The following is a 24178-nucleotide window of genomic DNA, read 5'->3' on the forward strand; positions in this document are numbered from 1 at the left end:
GCCCTGTCTAGAGATGAGCCCCCACTCCAAGCCTTTGCGGTGGTCCCCTGTCAAGCAGTGCGGGCTTTTGCAGCATTCCCTGAATTCTTTCTGACGGTACGCCAGCCTTTCCTGGATGTGATCAAACCATCCTTTGCTCATGCCAAAAACATGTATTGCCGTCTCGTTGTGTCTGCTCTTAAGCATTCTAGAGGGAAACAACGCCTGCCTGAAAATTCAGCTTTGGTCCGAGGCATCTGAATTCACTGTCTGATGGTGTGTGAAAACTGAGACGTTTGGCCGCGAGAGTCAATTCGTTGTTTGTTTTAATTGCCTGTGATTTCAGTGACCTAGTGCCAGGCAGCTCAGCATGTGCTGTAATTTGCAGTTTGCCCATTTGTTTTTTCTAGGGACATTTATTGAGTACTTGCAGTGGTGCAGGCACTGTTGGTAGGCTCGGGTGAATCCAAGCTTTGGTTTCTATCTCGGGAGTCTTTTATGAAGAGAAAGGTCAAAAAGTGAGGGTCTCACGGCTAGATCGCCTGATTGTATTATACCTCCTTGCCTCCAGAGCGACCCACATCCCCTCAAAGAAACTTAGGAGGCCTTTGAGAAAAGCAAACAAAACCCCCGGTATTCTCAAGTCTGTGTCCTGACCATGATGTTTAAAATGTCCTAGCTTCTGTGGTCTAACGGGAATGCTGCTTGGGTTCTCACATCCTTGCCCTCATGTCTCTGGCTTTGATACCTTGTTTGGCTCTAGAGACTTAAGGCGCTCCTTTAAGTGTGTGTGTGTGTGTGTGTGTGTGCATGTGCGAGCATGTGTGTGTGGTGGAGGGTGATAGAAGTTAATCTCGGTTTCAGATTTGCTGTCTCCGGTTCAGGCGTTCTGTATGCTGCTCAGAGTGGGTGGGGGGAGGAGAGGAGCAAGTCGTAGTCTTTTTCTTCTCCTTTCTGAGCACCGTTTATTAGATGTTGGTTTAGCCTGTTCCCCAGACTGTCTCACAATGCTCTCACGTGTTATGAGACCTCTCACTCGCTTCTCTGACGAGAGTGTGCTTCAGTACCTGGGCCCTCGGCTCTGTGGGGATGCACTTGCTGGCTGACGCCCCAAAACCTAATTAAAGTTGTACTTGTCGCCCAGCTGGCTAATCCCTGGTGCTTTGACAGGAGTGGGTTTAATTTCAGGGTGGTTCAGCCTGAACCCCTCCGGTTCTCACGTGTGTTTATTGACGGATAGCTCCAGATGAGGTTGCGACAGCATTCAGGACATCTCTTGGGGAACCGTCATCAAAAGCTGGCATTTGGAGACAGTGTCTATAGGCTGTAGGCTAGTTGGTTAGGGCTAAGACCACAGACCTGAGGTAGTGTGATTTTTACCAAGGGTCAAAGCTCCCCTCCCCTCCTCCCACCTTCTTTTTAAGGTCAGAAGTAAAGGTTTTGAGTCAGTATCCTTGTAGAATGTGCACTTTAAATGACCTGTGCGGGAGACGTTTTGTCTTTGCAAATTAGTTTCTTGTCAGAGAGGCAGACTGCAGACCTGGGAGTCAGACCAGGTTTGAATCCCGGCTCCGTTGCTTGCTAGCTGTGGAACTGGGAACCAGCTGCTTGGCCTCTGTGGTGTCCATTTGTTGTCAGAAAAACAGATGTTGGTTGTGAGGATTCGACGAGGTACAGCACGTGGCATTGCACCTGGCACGTCGTAAATGACCGATAAATAGCTGTTTTGTTGATGGTGATGATGCCACTGCCTTGGGTGCTGGAAACTTGGCAATTGAGTGGGTGTCTTTGGTGGGTGTCTTTGGGACTGGGGGAAGCTGTGCCGGCCTTGGGTTGGAATCTCAGCGTCAGCAGGTGCTTAACTCTGAGCTTCTAAGCCAGTTACTTAATTTTTCTAAGCTATTGTTCAGTCCTCTAAAATGGGGTTGATGATATCTAATTTAGGATTAAATAAATGGGTAATAACATTTAATGCAGGAGAAAATGCCCACGGTGGTTCCGGCACACTGAGGGTGAGGCTTATTATATTAGATTCCTTTTCTTCCTTCCTCTTTTCCTGCTCTTAACCGTGTGGCAGATGCGGGCTCAGGACTTGGGGTGACAGAGCCCGGCCCACTCGACTCTCTGGCAGATGCTGCTGCCTGTAAGTGGGATCTGCCCTTTCACCAGTCAAGGCAACAAAGCTGTACATTTCTTCCTTCATCAACACTCACCGCTCCTCCGAAGAAAGTGCTTGTCTGTTCCTTTCCAACCGGTTGATCCCTCTAGTGAGGATGTCAGAACCCTTTTCGAGTGACAGACCCCGGGTGTGAGCGGCTCCCGCGTGGGGCTGCTGTGGAAGCTGGTTTAGAAGGCTGTTCCCCATCACTGTTCACAGGGAATTGCTATCGTCTCTCCGGGGCGCAGAGAGGCTTTCCCTTATCTCTGGTTCTTCCTTTATAATTTCAGTGCCAGGCTCTGTCCTGGGCACTGAGAGTACAGGACTGAATCCAGTAGGACACAGTCTCTCAAGGAATCTGGTAGAGAAATCTAATAGAGACGCAGACAAGAGCTAATTAAAGAATAGCATGGTGAGGGCTGATAGAGGGATGGCCCACGTGCTTTAGGAGCACAGAGAATGGAACTGCGCTGAGAGAGGTGTGGGGGGAGGAAGGGGAGGTTTCATAGAAGAGGTGGGTTTGAGCTGAGATGTGAAGGATAAGTAGCTGTTTGCCCGGGGGTGAGGGGGACAGGAGGTAGAGAGGCATTCCTGGTAGAGGGAAGATCTGGGCAAAGGCTGGGGCGTGAGTGAGCCTGGCGCAGGGCAGGCGGGGAGGGGGCTGGAGGAGACGGCGTCTGTGTGCCGCTGCATCGTTCAGGTGGGGCCTTAGAGACGTGTGCTGCCTCACCTGGTGCCTGACAGCTGGGCCTCGAGCCCTGCGCGGTTTGAGCTTCACCACCTTCGTCTGCTTGCTCTTCCCCGGCTTCCTGGTGAAACCTACACAGAGCTCCCTGCTCAGAACCGTACTGCCCGCAGCCAGTACCACGCATGCTTGCTGGTCTCTGTGGCGAAGACGGTCTCATTTCAGTGGTTTCTGTCTATTTATTTTGTGAGCCTGTGAATGCTCTCTTCAGATGAACTCTTCTGGAGAGAAAACAGGTAAAAGTGGAGCTGCTCCGGGTGAGGGAGGTAGGAGGCCTGGCAGCCCCTCTCTCCCCACCACGTCCCACTCCTGCCTCAGCTCCCAGGAGCCGCGAGGCTCCATAGTGCGTGGCTGGAGCACCAGTATCTCCTGCTCACTCTGGAAATTCTTACACCACTGAGTTCCTATACCTCATTAAGGTTTTGGAGACGTTTCCTTTGTATATTTAAAGGTAACCACTGAGCACTTTGACAAGCTTTCTCACAGTGAAACCTGATAAGATGGAAATCTGATGGATGACAACCGTCTCATTCTCCATCTGGCTGGAGATAAAACAAACTAGTTTCCTGGAGAAGGAAGTGTGAGGGCCTGGCTTTTCATTTCTAATGTGATTCTAAAATTATAGGGATATTTTATTTTCCATGTAATCCACTTTAAAAGAAAAAAAACGGCTCTAAGAGAGCTTTGATATGCAAAGGCACTGCTGAGCTTAGTGTTGGCCTAGAGTGTGCCTGGGGATAAGGAACATGGCCCATTCGGGTGGACATCAAGGCCGCTCGGTTGATGACATCGTGCAGACCTGCTGGGGCAGCTGTCACTTTAAAGCAGGGTGGTGGGCTGGTGTAGGAGAGGGGTCTTCAAACTTTTCCCCCTTGTCTCTCTGTTCAGAAGCAAATAAACAGATGCACCTGAGAAAGCTCTGCAGATTCCTGCATTAAAACCAAATGTAAACGCCCATGCTCTTGCCCAGTCAGCCAGCTCGGTGTCTGGGGGAAGGCCCGTAGTCAGATGATGCTGATAGCCAGCCAGGCTTGGGCGTCGCTCATCTGAGGGCTTCGCAAGCTCGGTTTGAAAAACCACTCGTTTAGTAAAAAGAACACGGATAGATCTGGTTTTAGATCCTGGTTCCACCGCTTTTTACTTTGGTTAAGTTGCTTGAGCTCTCTGAACTGCGGTTTCCTGATTGGTAAAATGGGTTTAATCAGAACCTCTGCTTCATAGCACTGCTGTGAGAGTTGGGTGAGGTGACGGACGTAAAGTGCCCAGCACGCTGCGAAATGCTGTAGAGGTTTATAGAAAAAAAGTGGTGGGTAGCATTTTGGGAGGATGATTGCCGAGGGCCAGAGGAATCAGGGAGGGCTTTGTGGAAGGGGTGGCCCTTGGATTGGCCCTTGTAAGATAAGCGTGCTGTCTCCAGACACAACTGGGGAGATTTTATTATTTTGTTTCCAGATGGAGGGGTCTGGGTGGAGGCAGGCGAGGGCCTGGCCTGCTGATAAGGCTAGAAGGTAAGCCGGAGCCACAGGAGGGAGCCTACCGGAGGGAGCCCGGAGTGACTGCTTGTTAGGGTGGCTTTGTCCTGCAGTTAACTTGGAGTTGCTGAAGGGTTCTGGGCAGAGAGGTGAGAATCGAAGGAGCGCGTGTGGTTTGGTGGGTGAACCCAGAGTCAGGAGAGCATTAGACAGCGGTTGCCATGGACAAGATGGGAGCTGTGTGCTGAAGAAGGCAAGGCGGTGGCTGGAGGGAGGGGATACTTCTCTCTGCACCTCCAGTGCTTCGACTTCGCCTGTGCTCCTAATGCCTCCTCCAGGGTGGAGGGGCTCACCTGGCTAATCAGTGTCCAGGATATTCACTGGGCCATCCTTGCTCATGGGTTACTGCAGCAGTCCCCAGCCTTTTTGGCACCAGGGACTGGTTTTGTGGAAGACAGTTTTTCCACGGATGGGGGTGGGGTGCGGGCAGGGGTGATGCAGGTGGTAGTGCCAGCGATGAGGGGGGTGGTCCCGGTGGTAATATGAGCAGTGGCTCAGGCGGGAATGCAGGCGATGGAACGGCAGGTGAAGCTTTGCTCACTCACCTGTCGCTCACCTCCTGCTTGGCAGCCCGGTTCCTAACGGGAGAGGACGGGTAGTGGTCCATGGCCCTGGGGTGGGGACCCCTGGGTTATTGTACCTTAGGACCCCAGGTTCCAGATTCTTTTGCTTTCTGGCCGCAGACCTAGCCTGACCTGGTCCTCGCTGGGCAGGCTGATATCCTTATTTCCACCTTTGCCTCTACTTAAGTAAGAGGACTCAGACGGCTCCCTTAAGCTGCGTACCCCCTCCCTGCCCCCCTCCCAAGTAAACAGCCCCCAGTGTTATTAGGAAGCCCTACTTTGGATATGGGATTGTCCAGACTTGTACTTTGCTTTTCAGTCTGCGATTGTTTTTTTCTTTAATTAATCAATCAGTTTATTTATTGGCTGTGTTGGGTCTTCATTGCTGCACATGGGCTTTCTCTAATTGTGGCGAATGGGGGTATTGTTTCTTAAGTTCAGTGCCTTTGAGAACTCTGGGGGTAGGGGTTGGGGGCACTTGTGGCCATGTGAAAGCATCACATCCTCGCTCTTCATCTCTCATGGGCTCTGTATGGAGGATGTGCTGGACCTTCAGGCCTGGGTTTCCTGTCGGATGAGGGGGTGTGTGTGAAACGGACAGGGCAGAGCTGAACCTTGGATGGTGATGCTGTGTCCAAGCGAGGAAGCCTGGGAGGAGAGTTCAGTCTGGAGGCAGCGGGGTGTGGGGAGAGGCGGAGGTGACACAGGGCATCTGCTTCTGTGCTGGGCACCCATCTCTCAACCCTCCACGGATGCTAGGAATCTATATTTATATATCCATTTACTGGCAAGGAAACACTCAAAGATTTGAATTATCTATCTCTGGCCACACAGCTAGTTAGCAATAGAGCCAGGATGCGAGGCTAGGTCTGTCTGTCTTCACAGCTCAGGAATATTGAAGGAGGTTTGGGGAAGCCACCCAAGTTTATCAATTTTCAGTTCTGATTGTTTTGCTCAGGCGAGACATGCCATCTCCATGCCTCCCCTAAACATTTATTATAACTCTGCTGGTGCTGAGCCCATGAGCCCGTCTGCTGTCTCTGTGTTGCCATGGCAGCCGCTCCTTCTCAAGGCCACCTCGGCACACACTTTCCCCCTCCCTGTAGTGGTCCTTTGACTTCAAGCCTTCTCTGACTGCTCTTCATATGAGGTCCAAGATCCTTGGTCCTGCCTCATTAGCAGGGGGGCCTCAGTGTCAGGCTGGTTTATTCCATCCATCCCGAGTCCTTGAGAAACTATAAAATTAGCTCTGGGGAGTGGATTATTGACCAGTGGAAGCCCGTGTCACAGGGTGGTTTTATACTTTCTTTGGTTTTAGCAATAGTGCAGTTGAGTGGGAAGAGCACAGAATTTGGGGTCAAGCTGACTTGGGTTTGAATTTTAGCACCAGAACTTTCTTGTTATAAAGCTTTGTGAAAATCTCTCAATCTCCACAAGCCCTAGTTTCCTCTCTGTAAACACAGGACTAATAATACTTACTGTGTAGGCAGTCTTAAGGATTAGAGATGTTTTATATAAAAATGCCTTGGCCTTGGTAAACTGTAGTTCTGCGAGGGTGACCCAAAAATTATCCACACTCCGGTTATATTAACACTTCTGTTGGCCGCACAGTCTTATCAGCACTTTCCATTCAAGGCTACCACCTCCACAGTCGCTGCTGTGCAGGTGTGAATGCGTTACATCAATTCATTTGTAACTGCGGTGCGAGCAAAAATGGATGCCCCACTTGTGATTTGCACGAAGGAAGAGCAGTGTGCAGTGATTCGTTTTTTGAGTGTACCTGGTGCCATTATTTACTGAAGGCTTTGTGCACAGTATGGAGAAAGTGTTTTGCCGTGAAGAAGTGTGTATGAATAGATAGAGAAGTTCAAGGAAGGTTGCACATGTGTTAACCACCAAGAAGGAGCTGGATGCCCGTCCACGTCCACGGCTGATGACAACACTGAGCGTACATGTGAAATGATTCTGTTGAATAGATGAGGGACAGTGGATTATGTGGCAGAGCATTTGCAAATCAGCCATGGCTCTGCCTGTGAAATAATCCACGACAGACGTAGGTTTTGAAAAGTTTGTGCTGAAGCCTGAAATTCGGATTAAATGCAGAGGACCGCTATCCAAGGGTGTTGTGATCTTGCATGACAGTGCACTTCTGCACAGTTCTGCCCACACTTTGACACTCTGCAGAAACTCTTTGTTTTGAGGTGTTAAAGCATTCTCCTTATAGCCCTGTCTTGCTCCATCAGACCTTCACCTGTTTGGTCCCCTGAAAGCAGCCCTATGAGGACAAAGATTTACTTATGAAGAAGTGAAGGCAGTGGTGCGTTCGTTCATTGCAGCTCGGCTTAAGACATTTTTTAATGAGGGAATATGGAAGCTTGTTGACAGATGGACAAGGTGTATTGAAAAGCAAGGTGATTATGTCAAAAAATGATGTATTTGCCTCTTCTAAAAGTTAAAGTAAATTCTGTAGCCAGAGTGCAAGTAATTTTTGACCCACCCTTGTATTACTAAGCTATAAGAGAAGTAGTTTGTACTCTTTGGTGTCCTGACTTTCTTTGAACTCCTGATTTATGCTGAGGGTGCCCTACCCCCCAAAATGTAAGAAAACACAAATTTCCATGGACTCCCAGGGGCCTGTTCAGTGGCCCTCAGGTTAAGAACCTCCCAGTCTGGAGGAATGACAAAACTACATGTCCTTTGTGGGTTCCTTTGGAGGTTGTTTTTGTGTTGTCAGCTCTGTTGGGTTGAGGGATATATGAGGGAGAAGAGCAACAACATTAGTAGCTTTTATCACTTAAAACATGTAAGAAGTTGTTAACCTAGGTAGCTGAATTAAAATAAAAAAATAAAAAAGGAACTGGAGAATGGAATAAATGATGGCTGAATACACACACATATACAAAAACTTGACCAGACATCAAAATACGGGTCTGAGAGGTGTTAGAAAGGAGGGAACTGAATCTGGGAAATGATGTAAGTGGACCTGTAATTACTGTGCACATGAGCAGTGTATACTTTCTCCTTAGCATAATACATACATATTTTAAAATTAAAAAGTAGATAGGATCTTTCTAGGATGGCAGGCAAATTTATTGTATGTAAAGATGTACCTAAGTGGCTTGACACAAGACTTTATGGTCCCTTTTCTCAGCAATTTTCAGGGGAAGGTTTTTTAAAAGCAAGTGTCAGATGACCATTGAGTGGACTGGGATCATCGCCTTAGTGGCTGATACCGAAGAAATACAAACCCTTGTCATTGTGTGGAAGTGAACTGAGAGGCTCAGATGCAGACAGGTGCTGTCCCTAAGTGACTGTGGTCTTGGGTGAATTACTTTACCTATCTGGACCTGTTTGCTCATTCATAAGATGAGAGCAGTACCATCTCCCTCATTCATTTATTCAGTCATCCAGCAGATATTTACTGAGTGCTCTTTCAGTTATCTTTTGCTACATAACAAATTACCTCTAAACTTAGTGTCTTAAAACGTTACCTTTTTATTATATCTCATGATTTTGTAGGTTAAGGGTTGGGCAGGGCTTAGCTGGGTGACTTTGCTCTCTGTGACCCAGGTCACTCCTGGCGTTTGGGTGGTGGGTGGGCTGGTCTGGAGGACCTGTAGCTCTTCACTCGCATGTCTGCTGCCTTTCGGGGGATGGCTGGAAAGCTGGCACAGCTGGGATTGTCAGCCGGAGCACCTGGGTGTGGCCTCTCCAGCATGGCAGCACCAGGGTAGTCATGCTTTTTGGATGGTGACTCATGGTTCCAAGAGACAGGAGTTGGGAGCTGCCAGTTGCTTAAAACCTGGACCCAGAATCTGCCTTAGTGTCACTTCTTCCATATTCTGCTGGTCATGGTAGTCACCACATTGCCCAGACTTAATAGGAGGGGACACAGACATCACACCTTTCAATGGGAAGGTCAAAGGATTGATGGCTATCTTGCATCTGCCATGAGTGCCTGCTGTGTGCCGGGTACCATTCTAGGTGCTGGAGTTACAACAGTAAACAAAATACACAGAAATCCCTGCCCTTGTGGAGGAGGCAATAACCAAAAGATACACATAATTAAATGCTGTATTAGCAGATGGTATGAGGAAGAATAATGAAGGGAAGGGATGTTGGAGAGTGAGGTTGTGGTGGGACTGGTGGTGGTTATTTTAGGTGGGATGAGCTGGGAAAACTGGACTGAGAAGGTGACATTTGAGCTCAGACTTGAGAGGAATGAGGGAGCAGCCTTGGGGAACTTTCCAGGCAGAGAGAGGAGTGAGCAGACGAGTCTTGAGCTGGAGTGTACGTGGTACGTAAGAGAGACGGCAAGACAGCCGTGGTCGCCAGAGCAGAATAAGCGAGGGGAGAGCAGCGGAAGGAGAGGTCAGTGAGGTAGTGGGGGTCCAGGTGGAGAAAAGGCTTGCAGGCCACTTGGGTTGTGAAGGTTACATGGGTGAATGGGATTTGACACACAGCAGCTTTTCTTACCAATAGAACCCAAGTGTGGGTGGTCCCTGGTGTGGGCGGTCCCACTGCCCACCAGCCATGGTTTCTCCTCTGCACTGGCGCACGTCCTCGTCCTGGCTGGGACAGCTCGCTAAGTGGTCAGGGAGTCAAAACAATCACGAAACATTCATCATCCACCTGTTCTTTGGTAGCATTAGTAAGACAGATGGACTGTGTCCTGGTGGCCTTTCTGATGTCGAGGGACTGTGAGTATGTGCATGTGTGTGTGTGTGTGTGCTGTGTACATACATGGTGGGCGCTTCTTGAAAGATTGGCTTTTCCTTAGAACCATCCTTGAAGATATTTTCATTAATGGCTAAAGACAGTTTGCACAAGGGGAAATTCAAATAGTCAGATATATCAGAATGTGGGGGCCATCAAAGAAATGCACATTCAAACTCTTGTGAAGAACCATTTCATACCAAATAAACTAGCAAAGATTTAAGAAAATATCAGTGCTGGTGAGGTTGTGGTGGGACAAGAAACAGGCTTTGCTGGTGGCAGTTCAGCCACTGACTTTCTGAAAGAAAATTTGCAGAAAGAATCCTCAAAATATGCTTTAATACCCTTTGGGCCAGTAATTCTGCTCCTGGAGATTCAGCCTCAACAAACAAACCAGAAGTTAGAAAAAAAAACCCTATTTTATGCACAGAGCTATTCTTTGCTGTATTACCTGTAAGAGCAAAGAGAGACAGTGGGGGAATAGGAGAGTTAGGATACTCTTATTAAATTGGATAAGTAGGAATATTGTGTGCTGCTTTCACTAAGCATCACCCCGTGACCACATCTTGCCTTTCCCCTGGACTCAGAGGAGGAGAGCCAAGTTGTAGGCTCAGGTGCAGCAGCTCTGTGGACCTCGCTCTTCTTTGTACTTTTTTTTTTTTAATAATTATTTTCTAAGCATTATAGTCATACTTTTCTTTTTAATTTTTAAAATAATTATTTTCTAAGCATTATACTCAAACTTTTTAATTTAAGAATAATCAATTATTCTTTATGTTTCATAATTGTTTAATCAGTGTGTGCTCTTTATAGGTCATGGTGTAATGGAATAAAGTAAAATGGCAAAAAATCCAAACCAAAGTTAAAATTGTGTAAAAATTATGGCTGCAGGTGAACAAGGACTGACAGGAACGTCTCCAGTGGGAAAGTGGTTTAATTTGTTGACACAACTGTATTGTGGGAGAATGTTTTTATTCTTTAGCTTTGGAAATCTGTTACTGTTGCCTTAGTATTATTTGTGTAATAAAATCTTCTTTCCTCCCTGTAGAATTGAATCTCTGTTTACATTTATAATTCATGATAGGTTCTTGGTCCAGTTGTTTTGGATTAAAGGTTTAGGACAATCTTATCATCATCTGTTTGCCTAAGAAAAAAATTAACATTTAATTTTTAAAGTAGTTTCTCTCTTTTTAAAAGATGTTACTTTAAAAATGTTTACTTTATCCCCCATTATGCATGTAGTCTATACTTAGTATAAAATATTTTAAAAATTGAGAAAAAAATTAAAAAAAATCATCCATAATCATGCATTTTGGTATTTCTTTCAGGTTTTTAACCATTACTTAAAAAACAAAAAGTACTTATATAAGAAGAACTCAAGTGCACAGGAAAGGAGAGAGTGTTCTCGAGTACATTGACCCTCTGGTACTTGTCACCCAGCTCAGCCTCATAAACTCATCGCCAGCTTTGTCTGTGCCCTCCTCCCAGCTTCCTCTCTTTCAGCACCCAAGTGTTTCAAGCAATTCCCAGGTGTATTTTATCATCAGTTTTTCAGTATGTTTAAAAAACAAACCTTTTTTACTTCAAAAAGATTGATAATCTCTTAATATTACCAAATAGCCAATTAATGTTTAGATTTCCCTGTCTTATTTAAAAATTGTTTTAAACAGTTTGTTCAAATCATGATCTAGACATTGCAGTGATTGATAAGTCTCATTTTTGAAAACTTTTATTTTTGAAATAATTTTTGAGGAAAGTTTCAAAATAATAACAGCGTTCCCATACATCCTTCCTCCCACTTTCCCAGTGCTCACGTTTTACATAACTATACAGTGCTCTTCAGCACCAGGAGATGCACACTGAGACAGTGTTGCTGTCTGCAGACTGTGTTTGAATTTTGCCAGTGCTCCCATTAATGCCCCCTTTCTGGTCCAGGATCCACACGGCCTTTAATTGTCATGTCTCCTTAGTTTTGTCTAATCTGGGACAGTTGCTCAGCTGTTGTCCTTTGTGACCTTGACGTCTTGGAAGAGTACTGATCACTTATTTTGTTACTGTTCCTCAGTTTGGGCTTATCTGATGCTTCTCACATGATTAGATTGAGATTATACATTTTTGGCAAGAATAGCATAGACGACATACGTCTTACCTGGAGGTGCATAATGTCAATCTGTCTTACTTCTGGTGAAGTTAGTGTTGGTCGTTTGTTAAGGAGGGGGTCTCCTGGGTTTCTTTGCAGTAAAGTTACTATTCTGCATTTGTGATAAGTATTTTGGGGGGAAATACTTTGAGACTATGTAAATGTCTTGTTTCTCATCATAATTTTAAGAATCTTACTGATGGTCCTTACCTATAACAGTTACTAGTGTGGTATTTGCTTAGGGGTGATTTTCCATCATTCCTTCTACACTTATTAGTTGTAATTCTACTATAAGGAAGGGCTGTCCCTCCTCCTGCAATTATTTTTTAGTTGTTTAGATCAGTATGGACTCATGGATATTTGTTTTATTATATAGGTTGTTAAGCCATTACTATCATGATTTATTTTCTTGTTTAGATTGACCCAGATGGCCATTGGGAACTCCTTCGCATTGATTCCTGTGTCTTTAACATTTCTAGAGCTCTTCCACACTTGTTAGGTCATAGGATGTCCTGGACTGTTCTTGTATTTCCCCTAACTCAACCCTGGAATCTACCATTTCTCTAAGGATCCCTGGTGTCTTTTATTGCAGAATGGTATTTAGGAACCAACATCTGAATGATGTCCTCATTACTACTGGGGTGTCAGTACTTCTAGGCCTTGGCAGTAGACAGAGCTTGAAAATATATGTTTGCATACATGCATATACACACCTATATTTATTTCAGTGTCCAACTCTGTGTGTGAGTGACTGTGTGTGTGTGGGCGAATGTGTGTGTGAGTGTGTGTGTATGTGTGTATTAAGAAAGGGAAGCTAGAATGAATTCACGGCGAATCATTAGGATCACTATGAATTCATGAGTTCACACGAGCCTTCCCTAACTTTCTTAATTATTATTTAATCTACAGGTTCTCTTTTTTTTCTTTGTAATTTATTTGTTGAATAAGTTGGGTCATTTGTCTTTTATTGTTTTCCACATTCTGTATTTTGCTGATGATATTTTTGTAATGTCATCCAACTTGTTTCTCTGCTGACTTTATTTCTAGTAAATTGGTAGTTAGATAAGGTGCATGATCAAAATCAGGTTTAATTTTTTAGCAAGATTACATCATAGGTGGCCACTGGTACTTCCAGCAGGAGGTACATAGTATTTGATAGTCCCTGTTTTGGTGATGTTATTAGCCATTGATGATAGTTTGCAAAATGGTGATAACTTAATTTCATCATTCTTTCTTCTTTTATAGCTGTATACTTCTATGAAGTTCTATAAAAACTAGTTTTTCATCATCTATTTAGTTACTTTGGGGTATAGTTCATACCAGAAAGGCAAAATAAGAATTCCCTAAAATCTTCCAAGGGTGACTGTATTAGTTTCCTGTTGCTGCTGTAACAAATCACCACACGCTTGGCTGCTTAGCATCACAAACCTATGCTGTAGTTCTGGAGGTCAGAAGTCTGAAGTGGGTCTTACTGTGGCAGGGCTGTGTTCCTTCTGAAGGCTCTAGGAGAAAATCCATTTCCTTGCTTTTGCTAGCTTCCAGAGGCTGTCTGCATTTCTAGACCTGTGACCACCCCCGCCCCCCGTCTATCTTCAAAGCCAGCAATGGCTGGTGGAGTCTTTTCATGCTTCCCCCTTCCACTTTTAAGGAGCTTTGTGATTAAGTTGGGCCCACCGGGATAATCTCCCTATTTTGAGGTCAGCTGATTTAACAACCTCGATTCCATCTGCAGCTTTTATTACCCTTTGCATGTAATTCAGCATAGTCAGAGATTCTGGGGATTAGGATGTGACATCTTTGTGGCGGGGAGGGGCATTATTCTGCCTACCACAGTGACCAAAGGGTTTTTTCTTTTTAACCATTATGAACTCATAGATTTTTAACATTTTTGACATATTTTACTTCATTGTCATTATCCTTGATGTTCTAATTGTCCTGCCTTTCGACACTGAAAAAGCTTATTCAAGTTGATTCCTGAGTTCTTTGGACGTGAACGTGGAGTGTTTGATAGCTTCCTTCCTTTCTGACATGATAAGATGTTTGGGCTCATATTATATACTCCTGCTCCGGGTCTGGAATCATCCCTTTCTAATAAGGCAAACTCTGGTGTGATTTAGAATCACCTGGAGGGCTTATTAAAACACAGATTGATGGGCCCTCCCTTCCTCCAGAGTTTCTGATTTAATAGGTGTGGGTTGGGGCCCAGTGATTTGCATTTCCCATTCCCAGGTGATGCTGATAAGGCTGTTCTAGGGACTACACTTTGAGAACTGCTGTTTAAAGAACCCTGTTTGTTTTGTTTTTTTGGTGAGTGATGATATTTAGAGACTACAGCCTGCATGCTAGGGAGGATACCGATTCTAGGCTTTTTCAATGAAAGGAAAGAAAGAACAAAATGTAAGTTCATGTTTATGTTTCCAATTCAAATTTAGAATTACATGTTTTAACTGCTTTTATATTTGTATTGGTTTTCTCTGAGGCTTGGTTCTTATGATAGTAATAATTACTTATTTACTAAATATGTATATATTTACACACACACAGTTGCAGAATAATGATCAGATATTATTTCCTGCAACACGATTACTAAATACAGCTTATGATTTTTGCAGCAGTCCCTTTGTCATTGGAGAACTGTCCCACTAGGGGTGTACAGATTTCTCTGCTTTTACATTATTGGCATCATTCCTCTCTGTTTGGTTAACCCGTCAGCTTGATACACAGTTAAATTTCTTTTCTGTTTCTTCTGCTTTTAGTTTTAGGAGATTATTATTTTATTTTTTAAATAATTATGTAAACATTTAAACGGCTTCACCATCAGGTCTGTAAAATGAATCTACTCTCTACTCTGCTCTCTCCTTTTCCTTATAGGCAGCCATTATTTATGGTGAAAATAGATGGCAGTATGCTATACGTACTTTTTTTTTTCTCTTGGGGTCCATACCACCCTGCACCCCAACTTGAGCAATATGTTTGGAAGATTACTTGAGGGCGGGATACGTATAGAGAGAGTCCTCATTCCTTTTCCTTGTTGCTTCAGAGTACTCTGCTGTGAGAATGCACCAGGGTTTATTCCTCTATCGGTGGACATTTGGGTTGTTTCCAGCCTTTTGTTATTATGAATAGTGCTTCAGTATTAGAAATAGTACATATTTTGAGGTAGTTAAAAATCACACTGCATACTGTTTGGTTTTTTTCTTAACATTATAACGTGAGCATTTTCCATGTTATCATAAATGTCATTTTTTCAGACAGTTTTTTTTTCTGATTATGAAAGTAATACAAACTTAGAGATTTTAGATACTCAGAAAAGTAAAAATCAATTTAAAGTCACTTATAATCCCGCTCCTTAGGGAGACTGTTATTATTTTGATGTGTTCGCTCATAGCCTTAACAATATTTTGTGTAAAACACTTAGAAAACAATCAGCATCATATTACATAGTATCCTGCTTTGTTTTTACTCATAATTGTGATTTTTTTTATACCATACACTTTTTATAATTAATTCTCTATTGTTAGGCATTTAGTTTCTTTCTGATTTTTCAGTATTGTAAATAATTTTCGGATAAATGTCTGTGCATGAAGCTTTCCCCTAAAATCAGATTATTCTTTTTTTTTTTTTTAAGCTCTTTATTGGAATATAATTGCTTTACCCTCTTGTACCATAGATTATTCTTAAAGCTGGTTTTCATAAGACTTTAAATGAAAAGGAAGCTCATGTTTGTTAAATATATCTATTTAGCTTGCTCTCTTACAGCAGTAAGGTAAACAGGTGAAAGATTGCTACCTGCAAATTTTTGTCAAGTAAATTCCATTTTTTCTTTCTCTTCTGCTAGGACCTTAGAAATGAAGTTGAGAAATTACGCAATGAAGTGAATGAAAGAGAGAAAGCAGTGGAGAATCGTTACAAGAATCTTTTGAATGAAAGTAATAAAAAATTGCACAGTCAAGAGCACGTGATCAGAAGTCTAACAGAAAGTGCTGGTCAGAAGGACATGTTGCTTCAGGTACCACCACTTTTTTTCTTTTGTATTTAAATCTTTTGACTTCGCGTAGGTTTTGTTTGGTTTTGTTTTTTAAACTTTTTTATAGGAATGCTTATAAAAAGGTAAGGCTGGGCAAAAAAAGAGTGTGGTCTTCACTGCTATTTATCGGAGCACTTCAGAGCTTTCTTTATGTCCTTCGGACCTCAGCCACCAGGGAGGCACGTCTGGAGGAATGAAAGCTTCGAGAAGAGAAGGCACTTGTGCTGGGTCACATGACTAGCAAGTGGCAGGGCCTGCTGCAGGCCCCATCCTGCTTTGCTCTCGTGCCAGCCTGCTTTTGCTGTGCTCCTGGCTTTCCTTTGTGCCATGCTGTCCCACTCCTCTGTACTTTTCCTCCGTCTGTTCCTTTTTGTCTTGGACTACCCTTCTCATCTGATGGTGCACTGAGTTTTTGATTGAGCTCAGAATTACAGGATCCATGATGGGGTGAACGTGGGTATTCCATAGTGCTTCCTCCTGAGCCTTGCTAACGTGGCAGTGAGGGAGTGAAAAGGTATAAACGCACAGGACCAGGAGAATCAGAATGCTGGGAGGGCAGGCTGCTGTTTGGATGATATGTGGGTGGGTAAGTGGTAACTACGTAGGATTCAGCTTTCTCCCCTCTGCTTCATGCCTTGGGCATGAAAAGCCAACAATAAGCTGATGAATCCTACAGAACCCAGAAAGGCTCAGTGGGCAGTGAGGTTACCTGGTACCTTTGTCAGCAAGAGAGGTGGTTGGAATGCTGGGCAGTTAGGTGACCTTGTTGTCACCAGCAGTATATGGAAGGTTTACTCTGTGGGGACCTTAACCAGAGAAGCTCTGTCCTGGCGGTCACCATTGGTCCTAGAAGTACAGAAGGGAAGCAGTGAGGGGAAAAGAAGAGAGGCAGAAGTGGGGAGGGACCCTCTGGGATCAGAGGATTGAGGGAGGAGCAGAAGGCATTTCCTCTGCCCCTGGTCTCCAACTCTCCAGGGTCCCCTCCCAGACGCATTGGTCCTGGGGACTTTGGAGCATGGCAGGGGAAGAGGAAGAGAGGCAGACCGGTCGTGGGACACTCCAGGAGCAGAGGACCAGGGGAAGTGTGGAGGACCTTTCCCCTTCCCACTTGGGCCCAGCGGGCCTGCTAGGCTCCTGAGTCTGGTCGCTCAGTCCCTCCGGCTGAGTGGGTTGTACAGACGTGAGAGGGAGGGAGGAGAGAAGAGGATGAGAGGCAGACAGCCGTGGGGGGGGGACCTTGCAGGACCGGAGGATCAGGGGAGACATTGCGGGAAATCTCCCTACCCACGTGGCACCGGGAGGCCTGTTGTGCCCCGAGGCCTGGTCTTCAGTCCTTCAGGGACCCCTCTAGGTCTCACTGGTCCGAGGGGTGTAGAAGGAAAGCAGGGGAGAAGAGGAGAGGTGGGCAGGGGAGGGGGCCTTCTGGGATTGGAGGATCAAGGGAGGCGGAGAGGGTATTTCCCCTGCCCACTAGGCTCACGGACCTGGTCTTTCACACTCCAGGGCCCCCTCCAGCTGCTTGGGACCTAGGAGAGTGGGGGTGGGGGAGAGGAAGAGAGTCAGACAGGGACCCTACGGGACTGGGAGATCTGGGGAAGTGCCGCAGGCGTTACCCTAGCCCAATTAGCCCTGGGAAGCCTGTTGGGCATCAGAGTCTGGTCTCCTGCCTTCCAGTGCCCCCTGCAGCTGTGAGGGTCCTAGGGGAATAGGAGGGAGGGGGTGAGGAAGAAGAGAACCCAAGAGGGAGCGACCCTCCGAGACTGGAGGACTAGGGGAGGTGCCTAGCATTTCTCCCACCAGCTGGGGCCCAGGGAGCCTGCTGGGTACCTCAACCTCGTCCTTTGCCCCAGGACCAGAGGCAGTCCTGGGCCCCTCTGCCTCATTGGGCCTACGCCCCATTCCCCACCACCCCCAGGGCCTTTTCTAAGCATAGGCCCTGCCCATTGCCTAACCTCCCCACTCCTTGTCTAAGCCCCACCCCCACTTAATTTTTTTCTTTTCCTTTTTCTTTTTTTTTTCTTCCCACCTCCTCACTTAGGCTACTGCAGTTGTTTTACTTTCCAGTTGTTGCTCCATCTTTTTTTTTTGAAATTTTTTCTAACATATCTGTTAGTTTCCTATTATCGTATTTTTTTTTATCTTGCTATTGTTCTGCTGTTCTCCTATTTTTTATTTTTTTATTTTTTTCGTTTTCCTGCTCCACAGGGCTTGTGGGATCTTGATTCACAAGCCCAGGGTCAGGTCTGAGCTCCTGAGGTGGGAGCTCTGAGTCCAAAACATTGGACTAACAGGGAAACCCAGTTCCCAGGGAATATTCTTCAGAGTGAGGTCTCCCAGAGGTTCTCACATCAACACCAACACCCAGCTATACTCAACAGCCTACAAACTCTAGTGCTTGAAACCTCAGGCCAAACACCCAGTGGGACAGGAACACAATTGCACCCATCCAAAGTGGGGGGAAAATGAGATGACAAAAAAATATGTCACAGATGAAGGAACAAGGTAAAAATACACAAGACCAAATAAATGAAGAGGAAATAGGAAAATTGCCTGAAAAAGAATTCAGAGTAATGATAGTAAAGATGATCCAAAATCTCGATAACAAAATAGAGAAAGTACAAGAAACAGTTCATAAGAACTCAGAAAAACTAAAGAGCAAACAAACAGTAATAGATAACAAAATAACTGAAATTAAAAATACTCCAGATGGTATAAACAGCAAAATAACTGAGGCAGAAGAACGAATAAGTGAGTTGAAAGATAGAATGGGGGGAATAACTGCCACAGAGCAGGAAAAGAAAAAAGATTAGAAAGAGTGGAAGATAGTCTCAGAGACCTTGGTGACAACATTAAGTGTACCAACATTCGAATCATAGGCATCCCAGAAGAAGAAGAAAAAAAGAAAGGGTCTGAGAAAATATTTGAAGAGGTTATAGTGGAAAACTTCCCCAACATGGGAAAGGAAGTAATTAACCAAGTCCAAGAAGCGCAGAGAGTCCCATACAGAATAAACCTGAGGAGAAGTACACCAAGGCACATATTAATCAAACTAACGAAAATTAAACACAAAGAAAAAATACTGAAAGCAGCAAGAGAAAAGCAACAAATAACATCTAAGGGAAAACCCATAAGGATAACAGCTGATCTTTCTACAGAAACTCTGCAGGCCAGAAGGGAGTGGCAGGATATACTGAAAGTCCTGAAAGAGAAAAACCTACAGCCAAGAATACTCTACCCAGCAAGAATCTCATTCGGATTCGACAGAGAAATCAAAAGCTTTCCAGACAAGCAAAAGTTAAGAGAATTCAGCACCACCAAACCAGCCTTACAACAATTGCTAAAGGAACTTTTCTAAGTAGGAAACACAAGAGAAGGAAAAGACCTACAAAAACAAACCCAAAACAATTAAGAAAATGGTAGTAAGAACACACATGTCAATAATCACCTTAAATGTAAATGGATTAAATGCTCCAATCAAAAGACACAGACTGGCTGAATGGATACAAAAACAAGACCCTTACATATGCTGCCTACAAGAAACCCACTTCAGACTAGGGGACGTGTGTAGACTGAAAGTAAGAGGATGGAAAAAAGATACATGCAAATGGAAGTCAAAAGAAAGCTGGAGTAGCAATACTCATATCAGACACATTAGACTGCAAAGTAAAGACTATTAAAAGAGACAAGGAAGGACACTACATAATGATCAAGGGATCCATCCAAGAACATATAACAATTGTAAATATCTATGCCCCCAACATAGGAGCACCTCAATACATAAGGCATGTGCTGACAGCCATAAAAGGGGACATCGACAGTAACACAATAATAGTAGGAGACTTTCACACCCCACTTACATCAATGGACAGATCATCCAAACAGAAAATAAATAAGGACACACAAGTTTTAAATGCCACATTAGACCATCTCGACTTAATTGATATTTATAGGACATTCCATCCAAAAACTACAGAATACACTTTCTTCTCAAATGCACTCGGAGCATTCTCCAGGATAGAGCACATCTTGGGTCACAAATCAATCCTTGGTAAATTCAAAACAATTGAAATCGTATCAAGCATTTTCTCTGACCACAATGCCATGAGACTAGATATCAATTACCTGGAAAAAACTGTAAAAAATACAAACACATGGAGACTAAACAACATGCTATTAAACAACCAAGAAATCACTGAAGAGAACAGAGGAAATCAAAAAATACCTAGAAACAAATGACAATGAAACACAACAACCCAAAACCTATGGGATGCAGCAAAGGCAGTCCTAAGAGGGAAGTTTATAGCAATACAGCCCTACCTCAAGAAACAAGAGAAATACCGAATAAACAACCTAACCTTACACCTGAAACAAAGAAAGAAGAACAAAGAAACCCCAAAGTGAGCAGAAAGAAAGAAATCATAAAGATCAGATCAGAAATAAATGAAAAAGAAATGAAGGAAACAATAGCAAAGATCAATGAAACTAAAAGCTGGTTCTTTGAGAAGATTAACAAAATTGATAAACCATTAGCCAGACTCATCAGGAAAAAAAGGGAGAAGACGCAAATCAACAGAATTAGAAATGAAAAAGGAGAAGTAACAATGGACACCACAGAAATACAAAACATCATGAGAGACTATGACAAGCAACTATACGCCAATAAATTGGATAATCTGGAAGAAATTGATACATTTTTAGAACAATACAATCTTCCAAGACTGAACCAGGAAGAAATAGAAACTATGAACAGACCAATCACAAGTACAGAAATTGAGACTGTGATTAAAAATCTCCCAACAAACAAAAGCCCAGGGCCAGATGGATTCCCAGGCGAATTCTGTCAAACATTTAGAGAAGAGCTAACACCTATCCTTCTCAAACTCTTCCAAAATATAGCAGAAGGAGGAACACTCCCAAACTCATTCTACGAGGCCACCATCACCCTGATACCAAAACCAGGCACAGATGTCACAAAAAAAGAACATTACGGGCCAATATCACTGATGAATATAGATGCAAAAATCCTCAACAAAATACTAGCAAACAGAATCCAGCAGCACATTCAAAAGATCATACACCATGATCAAGTGGGGTTTATCCCTGGAATGCAAGGATTCTTCAATATATGCAAATCAATCAATGTGATACATCATATTAACAAACTGAAGGATAAAAGCCATATGATAATCTCAATAGATGCAGAAAAAGCTTTTGACAAAATTCAACATCCATTTATGATAAAAACTCTCCAGAAAATGGGCATAGAAGGAAATTACCTCAACATAGTAAAAGCCATATATGACAAACCAACAGCCAGCATCATTCTAAATGGTGAAAAACTGAAAGAATTCCCTCTAAGAACAGGAACAAGACAAGGATGTCCACTCTCACCATTATTATTCAACATAGTTCTGGAAGTTTTAGCCACAGCAATCAGAGAAGAAAAATAAAAGGAATCCAAATTGGAAAAGAAGTAAAATTGTCACTCTTTGCAGATGACATGATATTATACATAGAAAACCCTAAAGATTCTACCAGAAAACTGCTAGCACTAAATGATGAATTTAGAAATGTAGCAGGATACAATATTAATGCGCAGAAATCTCTTGCATTCCTGTACACTAACAACGAAAAAGCAGAAATTAAGGAAACTCTCCCATTTACCATTGCAACAAAAAGAATAAAATACCTAGGAGTAAACCTGCCTAAGGAGGCAAAAGACCTGTACTCAGGAAACTATAAGACACTGATGAAAGAAATTAAAGACGATACAAACAGATGGAGAGACATACCATGTTCTTAGATTGGAAGAATCAACATAGTGAAAGTAACTGTACTACCCAAAGCAATTTACAGATTCAGTGCAATCCCTTTCAAATTACCAACGGCATTTTTCACAGAACTAGAGCAAGGAATCTTACGATTTGTATGGAAACGCAAAAGACCCCGAATAGCCAAAGCAATCTTGAGAAGGAAAGATGGAGTTGGTGGAATTAGGCTTCCTGACCTCAAACTATACTATAAGGCCATAGTGATCAAGACAGTATAGTACTGACACAAAGATAGAAAGGAAGATAAATGGAACAGAATAGAGAACTCAGAGTAAGCCGAAGCACATATGGGCACCTTATCTTTGACAAAGCAGGCAAGTATATACAATGGAAAAAAGAGAGCCTCTTCAGTAAGTGGTGCTGGGAAAACTGGACAGCTACATGTAAAAGAATGAAATTAGAATACTTCCTAACACCATTCACAAAAATAAACTCAAAATGGATTGAAGACTTAAATGTAAGGCCAGACACTATAAAACTTCTAGAGGAAAACATCAGCAGAATACTCTATGACATATATCAAAGCAAGATCCTTTTTGACCCACCTCCTAGAATAATGGAAATAAAATCAGGAATGAACAAATGGGACCTAATGAAACTTAAAAGCTTTTGTACAGCAAAAGAAACCATAAGACAAGAAGACAACTCTCAGAATGGGAGAAAATACTTGCCAATGAAGCAACGGACAAAGGATTAATCTCCAGAATATATAAGCAGCTCATGCAGCTTCATACCAAGAAAGCAAATAACCCAATCCACAAATGGGCAGAAGACCTAAATAGACATTTCTCCAAAGAAGACATGCAGATGGCCAGCAAACACATGAAAAGATGCTCAACATCACTAATCATTAGAGAAATGCAATCAAAGCCACAATGAGTTATCACCTCACACTGGTCAGAATGGCCATCATCAAAAAATCTAGAAACAATAGATGTTGGAGAGGGTGTGGAGAAGAGGGAACTCTCCTGCACTGTTGGTGGGTATGTAAGCTGGTACAGCCACTATGGGAAAGTTTGGAGATTCCTTAAAAAACTAAAAATGGAACTACCATATAATCCAGTAATCCCACTCCTGGGCATATACCCAAAGAAAACCATAATCCAAAAAGAAACATATACCATAATGTTCATTGCAGCACTATTTACAATAGCCAGGACATGGAAGCAACCTAAATGCTCATCAAGAGATGAATGGATAAAGAAGATGTGGCACATATATGCAATGGGATATTACTCAGCCATAAAAAGGAACGAAATTGAACTATATGTAATGAGGTGGATAGACCTAGAGACTGTCATACAGAGTGAAGTAAGCCAGAAAGAGAAAAACAAATACCGTATGCTAACTCATATATATGGAATCTGAAGAAATGGTACTGATGAACCCATTGACAGGGCAAGAGTGGAGATGCACATGTAGAGAATGGACTTGAGGACATGGGGCTGGGGTGGGGGGCGGGGGGCGAAAGGGAAGCTGGGATGAAGTGAGAGAGTAGCATAGACAAAGATACACTACTAAATGTAAAATAGATAGCTAGTGGGAAGTTGCTGTATAACAAAAGGAGATCAACTGGATGATGGGTGATGCCTTAGAGGGCCAGGACAGGGAGGGTGGGAGGGACACGCGGGAGGGAGGGAATATGAGTATATATGTATAAATACTGCTCATTCACTTTGGTGTACCTCAAAAGCTGATACAAGAGTGTAAAGCAATTATATTCCAATAAAGAGCTTTAAAAAAAAAAGAATTTTGAGGAAAAGTGATTTCCAATCCAGCATTCTGTAGGCAGCCAAGCTGGCAGCAAGAATGAGGGCAGAATAAAGGCAATTTCAGGTATTCGGTGCCTAAAGTCATCTGCCTCCACGTACTCTTTGCAGGAAACTACTGGAGGATGATTCCTTATAAATGAGGAAGTAACCAAAAATGGGAGAGACGTGGGACTCAGAAAGTAGGGAATTCCCCTGGGTGTGGTGAAGGGAGATCCTAGCCACTTACGTAGAAGCCCAGATTTGTGCCATCGAGGGAGCGCGTAGTTGGGATTTCTTCAAGACACTGAAATAGAGCCCATCATTCACCTGATGTGTCTTGACTCCATCTAGAAGAATTTATAAGTTTAGAGATAAGTTAATACTAAGTACATAATTTAGTTTTATAAACTAAGTAAACAGCAAGAAAAGGAGCTGAGCGTGAACGGGGAGGTCCTCACGGAGCACCATATGGCTGGTCTGTGGACAGTGTGTGTGTGGCCATAATCATGTACATGCACAATGCTGATTGAACCCAAATTGTAATGTCGCTCTTAGGATAAGCGTTGGGGGGCAGATGATGTGAGAGCTACATTCTTAAACTTCTATGATGGGGGCCAGTCGATAAATCTAACCTCAGGAAATCAAGAAATGTGAGCGTAGGAACATAGTATAGAAACATGGAAGTAAATAACAGAAGTCTGTAGAGTTGAAATCTGTCTTTTTTCTGGGAGTGGGA

The 24178-nt window shown here is 43.5% G+C and overlaps 1 protein-coding gene across 17 annotated transcripts in view; it reads left to right on the plus strand.

Annotated features, from left to right (window-relative positions):
• Positions 1-24178, plus strand: part of CDK5RAP2 (CDK5 regulatory subunit associated protein 2) — a 191269-nt gene that overhangs the window by 67549 nt on the left and 99542 nt on the right. For all 17 annotated transcript variants that reach the window (XM_057721670.1, XM_057721678.1, XM_057721675.1 and 14 more), the window contains one exon: positions 15672-15842. In XM_057721670.1, the coding sequence (XP_057577653.1) occupies positions 15672-15842 (171 nt within the window). The remainder of the gene's footprint in view (positions 1-15671; positions 15843-24178) is intronic.

This window comes from Hippopotamus amphibius, chromosome 2, assembly GCF_030028045.1.
Source record: "Hippopotamus amphibius kiboko isolate mHipAmp2 chromosome 2, mHipAmp2.hap2, whole genome shotgun sequence".
NCBI classification, from domain to species: domain Eukaryota; kingdom Metazoa; phylum Chordata; class Mammalia; order Artiodactyla; family Hippopotamidae; genus Hippopotamus; species Hippopotamus amphibius.